Here is a 16,301-nt window from a genome sequence, read left to right as displayed (position 1 = left end):
TGGTAAATACCGCCCAACCTTGTTTACATACGATTGATAAAAGAAACATTTTAATGAGGAAAGTATTGAATGGAAACCCATGATTGCTTTGGTTAATATAGGAACACTTACTTTATAGCGGGATTTTGGTCAACATCCAGAAACCCTACAACACAATACGAATATTTTACGTAAATTGCTTTGGTATATTACAACATTGTATGAATGTGAGAGATGAGCAAACCAATTGTGCATGTTATCTAAATATAAAACCATAGTCCTTAATACACTCATTGAAAACTAACTATTGAATATGTTATGGTGACCGTGTTATCAAAAGATAAAAACCTTTGCTGCATCCCTTTAAAAGTTAAACAAACTTTGGTAGGAAGTATGTAAATGTAGAATCTTATAACTAACAGGATATGAATGTTTATTTTTATGGTGACGTTGTTTATCAGCGTATGAATTGAGATATGATCCATTTAATCTTATTTGAACCTTTACAGGTTTTTCAACTTCCTGGTTGTAATAACTATGACTATTTCCTTTTACTTGGTACTAACATATGTATTTTATAGTGAGTGATATGCATATATATATTTAAACATCGATTGCCCTCTGTAAACAACCTGTTTAGTGTTATACTATATTTTGGCATTGTACAAGGATGATTACTATTCTTTAATATTTGGCTTTTAACAACCTTTCAAACACAGAAATTATCTTTATTTAGTTAGTTGTGTCAATAAGACCAAACTCATTTACATGACTATATATACAATGTCTCCCTTCTGAAATTGGAATATCTCTAAGCATATTTTGTTCAAATCTGGCTTTCTTTACATTGCATATCAAACTTATGTTGACTTCAAGAAAAATCAAACCTTTTTAAAGAGGTTAAGACATAAATATAATTTTTTTGTAGTTTCTTTAACATTTGAACCGAATAAAACCTACGCTTTTTTAACGATTTTATTTCGTAAGTAATTGATTAAGAACTAATACGACTATTCTGTAATAAGTATTTCACTTTCGGCTCAATTATTCCCCTTCCAACAATCCCCACCTTCAACAATAATACACATAGTTTTGACTAGGAGACAGAATCCTGTTTATCATACCATTTTGTTCATTTATTTTGGATAAAAAAAAAATCCGATCTTTAATACCTTTTTTTATGTTATTTTTTTACACATGAATATGATGAGATGTTGTTTGATTAGAAATGAGATACCTGTTTATGCGGGATAAAGGTGTAAACAACGGGTCATCATATTGATTTGCATTACACTAATATCGTACAGCTAACAAAAACAAAACACAAAAGAAATGCAAATTATTGCATCTAGAAAAAGGGCAATCCATGGAATACTGATTCGGAACATGAACACAAACAGTATGTCCGGGTTAGACATGTGTTTAAGTGGTCAATACATATTCTGACCTAGGACAGCGGAGTGACAGATAATCACTTAATTGCGTAAAGAGGTCACAAGCATTAAAACAACTAATAGAAAAAAAAGACATAAAAAGTAAAATCACCAAAAAAAACTCCTAGGAAAATTCAAAACGAAATGTCCCTAATTAAATGGCAAAATCAAAAGCCAAAGCACATCAAACTTAAAACAAAAACTGTCATATTCCTGCCTTACAAGAGGCGATAGTTGCTTGCACATCGTTTCATTCTAGCTACGCCCTTGATGGTCAACTAACATTAGGGCACACTTAGTTTGAAAGTTTTCAGATAAGGTACCCGAGATCTAGTGTTCACAAAGTGTCATGGTGCTACAGTAGACCAAAAAATGTAAAATACGGTCACACATGCAAAACTAATGTCAAGTTGAAATGCCAGGATTTTTTAATTTGTTGGTTTACGGATCCGCCCATTTCCAGAATAAATATAAAATTGACTTTTCATGCTTTTCATGCTTTTTTATGCCTGCCAACCCTATCAAATGCATTATCCCTGAAAAATAATTAAAATAATTTTTTTTTATGAAATTAAATGCATTAATCACTAACAAAATTGATTTGTTTTATAGGTATATAGGCAAAGCATATTAGAATGAAAGACAAGAATACAAAAATTATCATAGAACAATAAATTTGTTTTTGTTGTTGTTAAATGTCACAAACTGTATAGTTTATATGGCAATAAAACTTTGAATTGAATTGAATTGAATAACATTATAACAGGATGTATGAATACAGAGACATGTCATTTGTATAAAAATGGCATATAGACAAAGCATTTTAGAAAAAATAAAACACAAAAATACAAAAGTACATAGTCACGTCAAATGAATACCACTAGAAACAGACTCAACAGTTAAATTAATATTAATAAGGACAAATAAAATAATACTACTATACGTTATTAAGGTAGATGAGGTGTCTAAATTATAATCCATAGAATTTTTTGATAATTTGCCAAAATGTAGTTTATAACCTGCTTGTTTCAAAACATTAATTAAAAAATTGGGTCACCGGACTTATTTTCACACTACAGGTTGTGCAAAATTGTCAGATTTAGTATAGAATATGCATGGAAACCCCAATTTTCCTCATTAAAACGAAAACTACACCATAGAATTTTTAGATGAAATATGAGAAGATGGCTGCAATATTATTCTTTCAGATAAGAAAAAGAAAAATGGGGGTCACCGAACTCGTTTTCTTGCTACATAATAAAATGGGTAAATTCCTAACACATTCTATTGTAAAAATAACACAATCTGAATTATCTGCCCTTGCATTTGAGTTATCTCCGCTTATTTGGCGAAGTTGGGAAAATTTGAATCAAACAAAAGTATACAGTTAATGGTAAAATACAACCATAAATATGATAAAATATTGCATTTTCTATATTATAATGAAAAATCGTACACATGAATTACCTACTTATCTCAAAATTTGCACATTTTATCAAAGATATAGACCTTGTTTCCTGGTATTTCAAAATCCAAAATGGAGGAAGACACCCTATCTACCTTAAGATAATAAAAAAAACGTCAGAACCCAGAATCTATACTTCAAGACCATCGTGTATTATTTGTGAAGTTGATACTGAAATTTTATCAACAAGATCGTGATACCTTATATATTGATCTTTATGATAACACACGACTTTTATCGTACAGGTACCAAAACAAAACACAAGTTATTGTATTTGGAAAAAAATGACAATTCGTGGAACACTGACTCGGAACAGGTACACATTTCGTATCCCAGGCATAGATACCCTTAGCTCTCGTTTGCCAAACTTTTTGGAATTTTGGGTCATCGATGCTCTTCAACTTTGTATTTGGTTGGCTTTCTAACATTTTTTATCTGAGCGTCACTGATGAGTCTTATATAGACGAAACATGCGTCTTGTGTATAAAATGATTATCCTGGTACCACCTTTGATAACTATTGGAGCGGTGTCACTGCTGGTGGACGTTTCGTCCCCGAAGGTATCACCAGCAATTCGATGTTCACATGAATATCAATTACAAGGCCATTTTTATAAATTTACTGTTTGCAAAAGTATGAATAATTCGAATAATAAGGGTTTTTGTACACCAGACATAGATAACCTTAGCCGTATTTGGAACAACTTTCTTTGAATTTTGGGTCATAAATGCTCTTCAACTTTGTACTTAATTGGCTTTCTTTCTATTTTGATCTGAGTTTCATTGAAGAGTCTTATGTAGATTAAACGTCCGTCTGGCGTATTTAATTATAAGCCTGGTACCTTTTTTTCTATTTTTTGCTTTTTTTTAAATTTTAAACATATTTTAATCACCTGTTACATCAACCCTAAGTTACCCAGGGATGCAACTAAATGGCCCCCGATTTTTACAGGCTCATTTGTCGGGGAAAAAACAAATGAGAAAAAAACCTTCCATTTTAAATAATTATGCAACCTCACACCAAATAGAATCATTTGAATATAATATTCATCCTTTCGGGTTTTTTTTCTCTCAGAGGAGCTAGCTGCATTCATTTATAAGCAGTTCAAATTTCATAGCACTTCAAACCGTTCTTTTGTTATACTAATTTATATTTACATTGAATTTCTGGTCGAGTGATCTATTCCCACGTGCTATTCGTTAAAAAAAACTTAAAGGAAGTGTGTAGTTCTTTTATAAAAGTTGGACTTTAGATTGTGTTTCCAAAAAAAAAAGTGTATTTCAAATATATGGTGAGTAAATATTTGCTTATAATATGTACCTGTTGATACTACATGTCATTGTTACAAGTATTTAAATATATACAAAATTTACATACCAAATAGAAAATACATAACACTTAAAGGGAGTTGACAGTAATGTATAAGAGCATTTATTTAGTATTCAAAAGGTCATTACACTGGCTTGGTCACTCACAAAAATATATTTATATAACAAAAGTGTCGAACATAGTAGAAAAGGCTTCATTGTTCGTATGTAGTTTAAAGGATTTGAACAAGAATTGGGTCTCATGTTTTAGCATACTAGTATTGAAAACCATCGATTTACTTATCTCTTTCTTAGTACCTTTAATAACAATACACACACCGTATATCAGGGTTAAAAACATATGTGTAAGTGCCAATTCATATCCCGAAAAAGTCTCCTTAAAGTTTATGATGTTTTAACGCTACTTTTAAGCACCGTATTTAGGCTATTTTGTAGCGACCAGTATTTATTGGTTTATAAAGCCGGAGAGTCCGGAGAAAACCACCAAACTTTGATAGGAAAACTGACAATCCTAGTCAATTAAGATTGGAGTCGAGTGCACCCACACGAGCGGGGTTCGAACACACAACCTCAGTGTTGACTGGCTAGTGATTACAATAGTAACTACTTAAGACATTTCGGCCACCGAGTCCCAAACTGCAATACAAAGTTACACTGTAATATACTACATGTAGTATGTATTGCAAATTTCTCGTTGCATTGAAGACCTGTTGGTGACCTTCTGCTGTTGTCTGCTCTATGGTCGGGTTGTTGTCTCTTTGGCAAATTCCCCATTTCCATTCTCAATTTTAAATTTAGTTTGTATTGCAAAGTCCATCATCTTAAAAACTATATTTCCTGCATGAAGTGATCGGAAAACCATTTCAGTCAATATTTATCAGAGAAACACTTATTTTTAGTAACACAAGTTGACATTTTTATTGATAATTAGTCTCTATTTATAGTTTTTTGAATAAATGATTTATTTCTAATGAAAATCAAAAACAAATTATAAAACAAAACTATTGATTTAATTTCTACTCACTTATGTCAGTACCATAACCCTCATCGGTGGTTGTAAACTCATCCTGTATACAAAATTTAAATTTGACTAAAGTACTCATGATACTTGTAGAGACATAAACAATAGATATTAAGAACATAATAGAAATATATTACTTTTAAGTGATTTTTTTCTTAATAAATTCCGTAATCGATTTAGCAAATAAAAAAACTATTTACATATAATTTATACATAGAGAACAACCCTTAATGACTTCAGTATTTTATCTGGTGAATTATTGCGACTACATACAATTCAAATAGTTAATTTTTACCATCGATATTTATCAAATATATGTCTATTATAATTTAAAAAATGAACTTATGTATGCCTCAGATAAATAAGCATGGAAAATAAGTAACATCACATTCAATATCTTCTAATAATTTGGTAACTGTGTAAAATTACCTCATTATGAATTACAACTTTTAATTTCGCAATCAACTTAGTTCTCTTCCTTTTCTCCTTTAAAAGGTTATTCAGTATTGCTTGTTCATTCTTTGGCCTTATTTGGAATAATGGTCTTCCTATCCACTAAATCAAAATGATATTTCAATTCAATATAAGAACTACGTATAAGTAAAGTTCTATGTATACATTAGTTTGTTCTTCTGGAAAGACAAACACAAACTAACGGACTGTTACTGTTTGGTTCTATTGATGTATGACTACAAAACTGAAACTTCCTAAAACTTCTAACTTTCTAATTTCAGATTTTGAATGCTTTATGATGATAATTTCCTTGTGCTAATACTCTTCATCAAGTATAAGTGATGCGTGCTTGTGAACCGTTACTTAAAATATCACATTTACAGGTAATTGTTGTTAAATACTTAAATATGATTGCAACTCAAAAACACCAAGAACAAACTTAAATCCAGAAATCAGTAGAACAGTAGATGTCATCAATGTACACACACTTGTTTTTCTTATAATGGTAAGAGTGCAATGATACATCTTTTATATACACGAATCAATATCATGTGACTTTTTTTCCGTGGCGACATATCCACAACAATGAGACTCTTTGAATCTGCATTATACTAGTACATGTAACTAATATCCCGTATATTAATGTAACTAACCTTATCTTTTTATTTATCCTTGTGCAAAAAAATGTTTTGAAGCTCTCCAGTTTGTTTCCGTCAGAAGGATTTAAACCAACAAACAGTCTTAACTTTCATTTCCATATAAAATGATGATGTCACTCAGTTACCCACATTGTTATGACTGCTAGCATTTAAAAGGGTAGACATGGCATATGGGAGACAACTCTTACACGTGTAATGAAAGTTATTTGTGCGTTTTAACATAGCAGTATTTTAAACAGTGATCAACCATTTATGTTGTTTACAATTGGCTGTGAGAATTATGCAAACAAATCCAGTTAACTGTACATGTTAAACACCACCAAGCATTAAATTAAAAAAATTCTTTTTTAAGGATCAATAAGGTAAAATTGAGAATGGAAATGGGGAATGTGTCAAAGAGACAACAACCCGCCCAAATAAAAAACAACAGCAGAGGGTCACCAACAGGTCTTCAATGTAGCGAGAAATTCCCGCACCCGGAGGCGTCCTTCAGCTGGCCCCTAAACAAATATATATTAGTCCAGTGATAATGAACGCCATACTAATTTCCAAATTGTACACAAGAAACTAAAATTTAAATAATACAAGACTAACAAAGGCCAGAGGCTCCTGACTTGGGACAGGCGCAAAAATGCGGCGGGGTTAAACATGTTTGTGAGATCTCAACCCTCCCCCTATACCTCTAACCAATGTAGTAAAGTAAACGCATAAAATACGCACATTAAAATTCAGTTCAAGAGAAATCCGAGTCTGATGTCAGAAGATGTAACCAAAGAAAATAAACAAAATGACAATAATACATAAATAACAACAGACTACTAGCAGTTAACTGACATGCCAGCTCCAGACTTCAACTAAACTGACTGAAAGATTATGATTTCATCATATGAACATCAGGCACAATCCTTCCCGTTAGGGGTTTAGTATCATACCATCATAACATATATGAGAAGAACATAACCCGTGTCATGCCAACAACTGTTTTTAGAATAAATGTGTTTAGTTCCGATGCAAAGACCTTATCAATGACTCAATATTAACGCCAAAATATGCAATCTTTAATGACTTGACAACAGTATCGTAATTATATCCCTTCTTAATAAGTCTATTCAATGGTTTTGTAAGTTTCTGAGGTGAATACTGACACCTTTGTGCTTTATAAAGAATATTACCATAAAAAATTGGATGTGAAATACCTGAACGTATTAAAAGTCTGCATGTTGAGCTATATTTACGAATAATGTCTTTATACCGATGATAAAATTTAGTAAATGTTTTGACTAGTTTGTGATATCGAAAACCCTGGTGTAATAATTTTTCAGTAATACATAAATTTCTCTCGTTAAAATCTAAAACATTGTTACATACACGAGCGAATCGTACAAGTTGAGATATATAAACACCGTAAGATGGTGACAAGGGAACGTCACCATCTAAAAACGGATAATTAACGATAGGAAATGAAAAATCATCCCTTTTATCATAAATTTTAGTATTCAGCTTTCCATTAGTGATATAGATATCAAGATCGAGAAAAGGGCAGTGGTCATTGTTAGTATTAGCTTTATTTAAAGTAGGATGAATAGGTAGAAAATTACCATTCATACGTTAAATGCTTTAAAAAGTCACCAATGTACTTAGGGGTTCTGGAACGACTATACTGACTATAGTGTCCTGTGGCATCATTTAGGAAAAAACTTGGACGGATTATGAATTCTGTTTAAATATGCAGTTATATGGTTTCAGTGCTAAGCCATCGATTCAGAGTTTGTACTAAACTGTATGTCTTTGTTTTTTTCCAAATATAATGGGCAATTTTCTAGAAGATATCTGAACATCAATCCTAGTACAAGCTTATGCTAATAGAAAATCTACAATGATACATATATAGTTCTAAGATATTGTCAGACTGTCAAAACAATGAGTTATAATAGCGTCTATTGATGACAGGGGCATTTCAAAGTCTGGAGAGAAAAAAACATACATAATTGAGATATGTCAATTCGTCCTAGAGATATGTAAATTCGTCCCAAGGGTAGTTCCATACTTTTGTCTTATAAATTTGATTACAATTATTATTCGGACAGTACAATTTTGACTATTGCACGTTCATAGAATGCAAAGACAGTCTGTTGATTGTTTTGTAGGGGGAATATTTGCTGTCCGCTAATTTTCATTTTTTTCTTTTGCCTTGTGAGCCAATCTGTTTAAAGATTTTGAAAATTCAAACGGTCAAATTAGATAAAAGTTTGCGATTTTCAAGACCAATATATAACAAATGAATGTTAAAGCATATTTTGGCAGGAATTACATGTACGACACATTTTTTATCTGGCACAGTTTGAAAAAATGTGTTAATTGAGCTGGTAAGAATTTACACCTTATCAATAGTTAAAAACTATTTGTTTACATTAAGGCTATTGTTATTACCATGATATTCCAGATTTACTTGCCAATATGTTTTCTCTATGCATTCATGGATATTTCTAATGACAATATGTGCAAAAACACACAATAATATATACCTATAAGTGTCTTTGATAGTTTTTTTCCGTAGATAAAACTGACATAATCAATATACCCTATAGATAAAATGCAACGTTGCATGTAACAAAGACCTCGGCAGATGTTGCATTGACCACTGCCTTTTATTATGGTAAATAAAAGAAGAAAAAAAAAACGAGAGGAAATTTTGGTGTCACCCTTAAAACCAGGTTCAATTCCCCATTTTCTACATTTCAAAATGTCTGTACCAAGTCAGGAATATGCCATTCGTTTGATGTGTTTTATCATTTGATTTTGAATTTTCCGCGTAATTCAATATTTTTGTGATTTTACCTTTTGATATCTATTGAGATTGAAAATACTACCGAGGAAAAAAGCCATGAGTTGGAATCTCTTGATATTTCCCGATTGATTAACGACTTCAAACTAGAATATATAATAATCGTGATGATTTCAACCCTCTAATTGTCAACTTTCCGTTTCTCAGCATTTATATACCTGCTCCAGCGTATGGGATGTACTTATCTCAGATAATACGTTATGCTTGTACTGTAATGGTTTCATGAGGACTTTGGTGTTCCTCTTACAAAACTGCCCAAACAGACTATCAGAAACAACGAATGGAATCGAAATCATATTTGTTAACGCTGAGTCATGGATTGATTGACCTATACGATATGTCGTCGTCTCAAATTACTATTGACATGTATAACGGTCCTTAAAGTTTCAATACCAATAAACCCTTATGATCTGTAACAGATTATGATATAACCCGATTGTGAAATTTCTACTGAGTGTTAATTAACATTGTGGGTTATGCATGAACATCATTAAATGATTTCGCTGTCGATGGCCCCGTTTTCAGATTTGTATATATTTTTTTTAGCTTCATTTGTCTCTTTTGATTAAGTTACGAGATTTTAACATAGGTGAACTACTGTCGCCTTTCTTTACATTAATTTCTTTTCAAACAATTAACTAAGGGGTTGGTTGTTCTATATAAGTATTTAATCTCTTAATCGTAATTTGTTTTAGCTTCCAGGGTTTTTATTACGAGCGTAGTGCATGAATATTACTTAGAAACACATGTTGGGTGTAGGATAACATTGTATAACACTTATACCAACGTAGATACAAGTATCTTGTCTTAGGGAGGGATAAATCCTACTTTGTAAAGAATCACTCTGATTCAAACAAAAAATTCTCTGAAACTGATATTATCAAGATCCTTGATTTCTTGATTGACAACATATTTGTTACGTTCGGAGGACGTGTTTTTCAACAGACTGTCGGCATTCCAATGGGAACAAACTGTGCCCCTCTACTCGCCGACTTGTTTCTTTATTATTATGAGGCTGACTTCATGCAGGAACTTCTTAGGAAGAAAGATAAGAAGTTAGCAATATCCTTTAACTCTACTTTCCTCTATATAGATGATGTTCTTTCACTAAACAATTCAAAATTTGGTGACTATGTGGAACGCATCTATCCAATCGAACTAGAGATAAAGGATACTACAGATACAGTTAAGTCGGCTTCATATCTTGACTTACATCTAGAAATTGACAATGAGGGTCGGTTGAAAACAAAACGTTACGACAAAAGAGATGATTTCAGCTTTTCAATTGTGAACTTTCCATTTCTAAGTAGCAACATTCCAGCAGCACCTGCATACGGGGTATATATCTCCCAATTGATACGATATTCCTGTGATTGCATTTCCTATCATGATTTTCTTGATAGAGGTTTGCTGCTCACAAGGAAGCTATTAAACCAAGAGTTCCAAATGGTGAAGTTGAAATCATCCCTTCGTAAATTTTACGGACGCCATCACGAGTTGGTTGACCGTTATGGAATAACCGTTTCACAAATGATATCGGATATGTTCCTTACGTCGTAACTACAATCCCCTTCCCTTTCATGAATATGACCTACCGAATTAGACTATTTACCGGATTTGTAATCACTTAAGCAACACGACTGGTGCCACATGTGGAGCAGGTTCTGCTTACCCTTCCGGAGCACCTGAGATCACCCCTAGTTTTTGGTGGGGTTCGTGTTGTTTATTCTTTAGTTTTCTATGTTGTGTCGTGTGTACTATTGTTTTTCTGTTTGTCTTTTTTATTTTTAGCCATGGCGTTGTCAGTTTGTTTTAGATTTATGAGTTTGACTGTCCCTTTGGTATCTTTCGTCCCTCTTTTATACAAAAATGTTGTTGTTTCAAAAATGAAAAGTCTTCTGGATGGTTTCCACGTTGGTGCAAGGATAAAATGAGTTACATTGATCAATTAAACACTGCTTGGTTCTAGATCCTATTTATCATATATCTACATTTTATTTTATTATAGGAATATTTAGTTAAAAGAAAACATTAGATTTCACGAAAAAAAATTCAAAAAATATTGCATTTCCTTGTTTAAATATATAATGTTTTTGAATAATTATTCGTAAATCTTTTCTTCTCAAAGGTGGATAATGTGAACATGTAAGAGAATGTTTAAATCTACATTACCTTTTCATTTACTTTCTTCATATATTTCATATATGTTGCTATGCAATTGTCAAGCAATGGAATCTCGCCAAGTTTTTGTAATGCTTGCTTCATATCAACAACTAAATGGTTTAATGATATACTCCCATCTATAAAAACGTTCAATTTATAAAGGTTGTATAGTTTATTTTTATTAAAATAATCTATCAAAAGAATACACAAACTTATATTGTTTTAGCAAAAAAAAAGACAATATCGTACGATTTCCAATAAGACCACTTTTTACCAGAGAAAATTGATGTAGATGTATGTAAAATATGTCAAATACGGCCTTCATAAAATAATTAAACACATCCTACATAGAAAGGTATAAATCGCCTCGACATGACAAAACAATTCAAGCGAGAAATCAAACAGAATGATGTATATATAAAATAATAAATGAAGAGCAAATATAATATTACGGCTATAAAGCAACATACATGTACGACAACCACTAAATCAAAATGTGCTTCCTTTGGAGCAGTCTTGTACAGTATGTGAAGGGTAGAGTATATTTTTTATTCTGACTTTCATTTTTAGAATAGTATAATTATTCTTGTGATCCTTAATTTGAAAACTTTTGTGCTTATTAGTTTATTTTTTCTTATCTGTTCCGCGAAATATATCTATTGTCTTTTAATAATTTGTTCGCTGTATTTCCAAACAGTATAATAATCTCTAATTCTAAGTTGGAACCTTTCAAGAAATCTATTTAAACAAGAATAACAAGTATTGATGTTAAAGTCATTCCTTACGAAAATATCATCGACCGCATTGAATACCTGTTGCATACATGACGACGGTAATGTACCAAATGTTGTCACCACAATATCGTAATCTCTTCCTCGAACTACTGCGAAGGACATGAGCAAAACATCGGATACAATGTATCGATCAGGATCTGATTACTCTTCCCGACAATCTGAGGGCAACCCCGATTTTAGGTTAAGTTCGTGTTGTTCAGTCGTATTTTCCTATGTTGTGTTTTACAGATTGTTGTTTGTCGTTTGGTCGTTTTTTGCAATGGCATAGTTAATTCATTTTCTAGTTTGGATATCTCTTTGGCTTTTTTCTCCTATCTTTTGTCGGTCAAGTACATTTGTATTTGATGAGGTCTTATAAGATATTTATTGTTTGCGATTTCAAAAGTATTAAAAAAAACAATGGGTCTTTTTTTAATATCATTTGCATCTTTTAATCAAATGCAAAAAAGTAAAACTCTTAATGCAAATATTATAAATCACAATTAACAAATAGGATTATGTACATGTATATCAAACCATTATTTTGTTGTGAAGTTCCATCATAACGTAATGGATGGATATATGCTACTTTCTGATTTTTTGATACATTGGATCACACTACTTTTCATACCTTCTGTTTGATTCTCCTCTAAGTTTTCAATTTCGGAAGTAGTTGCTGTTTTTCTTTTCTTTTGTTCTGGTTCTTAAAAGAAGGATATCACAATTAATAGATTGAGAAAACATATTCCTACAAAATACAATCCTTACAAATTCTAAAGCAATAGAAATTATAAAATCCTTGATATTCAACATTTATATATATTATTGCTGTAGGCATATATAAGAACGGTTTATTAAAAAAAACTACAAACTACATACAAAATATTGTTAACTATTAATACAGTAACAAAGAATGCATAAAGACACCCAAATGCTCTTCTGTATTTTAAAAAATATGGTGTATTTTTTCTTTATTTAACTTCACATTCCTATCCACGTTAACTTTTTCAATTTTTATGGAACAATTTATGGAATCGTGATCAATATACCTAGGCCTGTATTTATAGATCAACGCGTACTTCACTGGTAACCGGAGTTTCGGATACACCAAACCAGGCACTTAATATTCGAGAAACAGGCTATATATGCCCTCTTTTTTAGAATTCATTCATAATTTTTGTAAATTTCAAAATTATCAGAAAAGTATGTCTTCCTCAGACTGATTTTTAGACTTATACCTCCAATTTCACATACATGACCATCTCAGTACCAGAATCTATGAAAATGACACACGAGCTGCTACTCAGAATTTGTAAAACGTCACAGGTGAAGAAAGATTAAGAACGAATGTTAAAGAGCGTCCTGTTCTTTTCTAAAAAAAGTTAATCGGAAGGCACCCAGACCTAATTGATAATTGTTCCGTATCAATTGTTTGTTTTATAATGTTTACGATGATTTACCACAATTTTGAACGATGTATCCCTATTTTTTACCTTTTATGTCCGTTTGTTTCGTTCACACATCGTTGACAGAATAATGAAATTTTGTCCAACTGTCATACAAGTGAGATGTTTAATAAGCTATGAAAATTAGTATTTTATGACAATGTTCAATTTCCTGTTATTTAATCATGGAAATGTATTCAACAATCTGTTGACAACACCTTTACTTTAATGCTTTTGAAATACAATAAAAATCAATATTCAAATGTATACATTCTTGATTAAACCAGAAATCTTAAATTCTGCTATCGCTACATCTCCAACAATTCTTAAAAAATAATTAATATGTGAAAAAGTAATGTCATGTAACGCAATGCAATTAAAATTGAGAATGGAAATGGGGAATGTGCCAAAGAGACAACAGCCGGACCATAGAAAAAAAAACAACAGCAGAAGGTCACCAACAGGTCTTCAATGTAGCGAGAAATTCCCGCACCCGGAGGCGTCCTTCAGCTGGCCCCTAAACAAATATATACTAGTTCAGTGATAATGAACTCCATACTTATTTCCAAATTGTACACAAGAAAATAAATTAAAATCATACAAGACTAACAAAGGCCAGAGGATCCTGACTTGGGACAGGCGCTAAAATGCGGCGGGGTTAAACATGTTTGTGAGATCTCAACCCTCCCCCTTATACCTCTAGCCAATGTAGAAAAGTAAACGCATGAAATGCATGAAATTACACAACATTTGGATAAAGTAATGCATTAAATTAAAATTACAGGTAATGCAAAGAAATTGCTACATTATATATTACATACAATTATTTTTAAAAATGTAATGCATTACCATGCATAACTATTAAAATTTTGCATTACCGCATGCCTAGTAATAAAACTTCCTTTACATGCATTTTTTCGAATGCAATTCTGATTTAAAAATATTGAGACTGTTTTATACTTGCTTGTTTAAATACAGTAACATTTTAAAATCCGGAAAATCGTTTTTTACCTTCTGACATTTCAATTTCTCTTGTTGTTGATGAATTTCTTGTATAGTCCCTGGGTTCTAAGTTAAAAAATAAAAACATTTTTTTCAAATAGTTCACTAAACGCAACGGCAAGTAGCAAATTATCAAAACTAACAACATATAATTAAAGCAATGCATTGGTTCATTTTTATTTTTTTAAATATTATGATGATTATAACAATTAGCATTTATACCTACAGACTTACCACCTGGTTTGAAGTTGCATAACAACACGAAGGGTGCCACATGTCGGGCAAGATCTGCTTACACTTCCGGCGCACCTGAGCTCATCTCGTTGTCTTTCATTTGTTTGCTGTATTGTTTTAATTTTTTTACTACTTGGTTGTCTAATGATCAGTTTGCAGTGCGATATCAAATGCATGCTATCAAGATAACAATTGTTGTGAAATATTCGTTGTTGAAAAATACAGGATTATGGCCAGTTATAGTGGTGTCTGTTTGGGCACTTTTTCCACTTTTTTTTTTAATTTTATATGCTGTATACTTTTGTTTAAAAAAACACTCCAAACACAGATCATTCAGGAAAAATGGGGCTGCTTATAAAATCTTACTTTTCATTGCTTGTTTATTTTGTAATTTAAATTCGAGACTTATTACACATATGTTGAAGGAAATAGATGAATTACTTAAGATACTAATCAAACCTGTTTTAGGAGTTACCTTCGCATTGAAAAAACTCCGAAATTATACATTTAACTCGCTAAAAACTCTTCAAAAAGATAAATACTGTATCCTCCCTTCATATTATAAATTAGAACGTTGACGACGTGATTTGTGTACTTACCTTCGTTGATTGTGTTCTTTTCGGCAGAATAATAAGAGTCGTAGTCAGATTCGTCCTCTACAAGAACATATCCATGATATGGTTGAACAATAAAAGCAGAAAATAAAATACTAGGAATAAAACTATATTAGATCACTGATAATAAAAAAACATAACTATATTAAAAACGCGTTCTTATTGTATCATGTTACGTGTTGACATAATTAAAAGAAATCTCCGAAACTAGAAAAATGTATGAACTATTATGATAAGCGATATCGTGAAGATAATATAACCATATGACGTAAAATGTATTTTATTACATTGAAATATTCTTTTCAACTTTTATATATATTTGTCAATGGAAATAAGAGGCAAACTGTTACGATTGTCTCATAGATCAATTTTCATGATACAAATCGAAGTGAAAAGTTAAACTAATGGATTCGATTGAACCATAAAACGAGCAATACTACATTTACTATATGCGTCGAAGGAGTAAGTGTGTCGTGCCATATCTATATCATCCACCATCGTACTAATGTTATATTCAAGAATACAAGTAGGTAAAAATAGGATGAATAGGCAAATTAACTAACTAATAAGATCAAATTCGTCTTTGAAATTTTAAGACTGCAAGCAAAGCAAATTTTATACAAAGGACACAGTTCCTGAAACTTGATTCGATATAAGTAATCAGCTAGTCAATATACATGAATGTGGTTTTGTCAGGCTATTAATTTTTTGAAATTGATTCTGTTTCATTTATAGTTTTAAAAAAAAACATGTTGTATACAATATTTTGTTTAAAAAGTATGCGTGCTTTGTTAGTTTTTGTAAACCCCTAGTTATCGGTACTACAATGTTTTTGTATAATATTCGTACAGCAGAACTGGACACTTAAAACTTAAAACGACAATCAT

At 31.6% G+C, this 16,301-nt stretch overlaps 2 protein-coding genes across 2 annotated transcripts in view; one reads left to right on the top strand and one right to left on the bottom strand.

The window, feature by feature from the left end:
• The window catches only part of LOC139482234 (uncharacterized), a 398,699-nt gene that overhangs the window by 302,394 nt on the left and 80,004 nt on the right, over positions 1 to 16,301 (top strand). The window lies entirely within an intron of this gene.
• The window catches only part of LOC139482226 (uncharacterized), a 55,573-nt gene that overhangs the window by 8,769 nt on the left and 30,503 nt on the right, over positions 1 to 16,301 (bottom strand). The window contains exons 13-19 of the mRNA XM_071265959.1: positions 15,400 to 15,456; positions 14,576 to 14,632; positions 12,751 to 12,822; positions 11,356 to 11,483; positions 5,656 to 5,781; positions 5,230 to 5,272; positions 112 to 145 (exon numbers count right to left, since the gene is read on the bottom strand). Coding sequence (XP_071122060.1) covers positions 112 to 145; positions 5,230 to 5,272; positions 5,656 to 5,781; positions 11,356 to 11,483; positions 12,751 to 12,822; positions 14,576 to 14,632; positions 15,400 to 15,456 — 517 coding nt within the window. The remainder of the gene's footprint in view (positions 1 to 111; positions 146 to 5,229; positions 5,273 to 5,655; positions 5,782 to 11,355; positions 11,484 to 12,750; positions 12,823 to 14,575; positions 14,633 to 15,399; positions 15,457 to 16,301) is intronic.

This window comes from Mytilus edulis, chromosome 7, assembly GCF_963676685.1.
Source record: "Mytilus edulis chromosome 7, xbMytEdul2.2, whole genome shotgun sequence".
Classification (NCBI taxonomy): domain Eukaryota; kingdom Metazoa; phylum Mollusca; class Bivalvia; order Mytilida; family Mytilidae; genus Mytilus; species Mytilus edulis.
The sequence above is the reverse complement of the archived record's forward strand: the minus strand, read 5'-3'. Positions and strand labels throughout refer to the sequence as shown.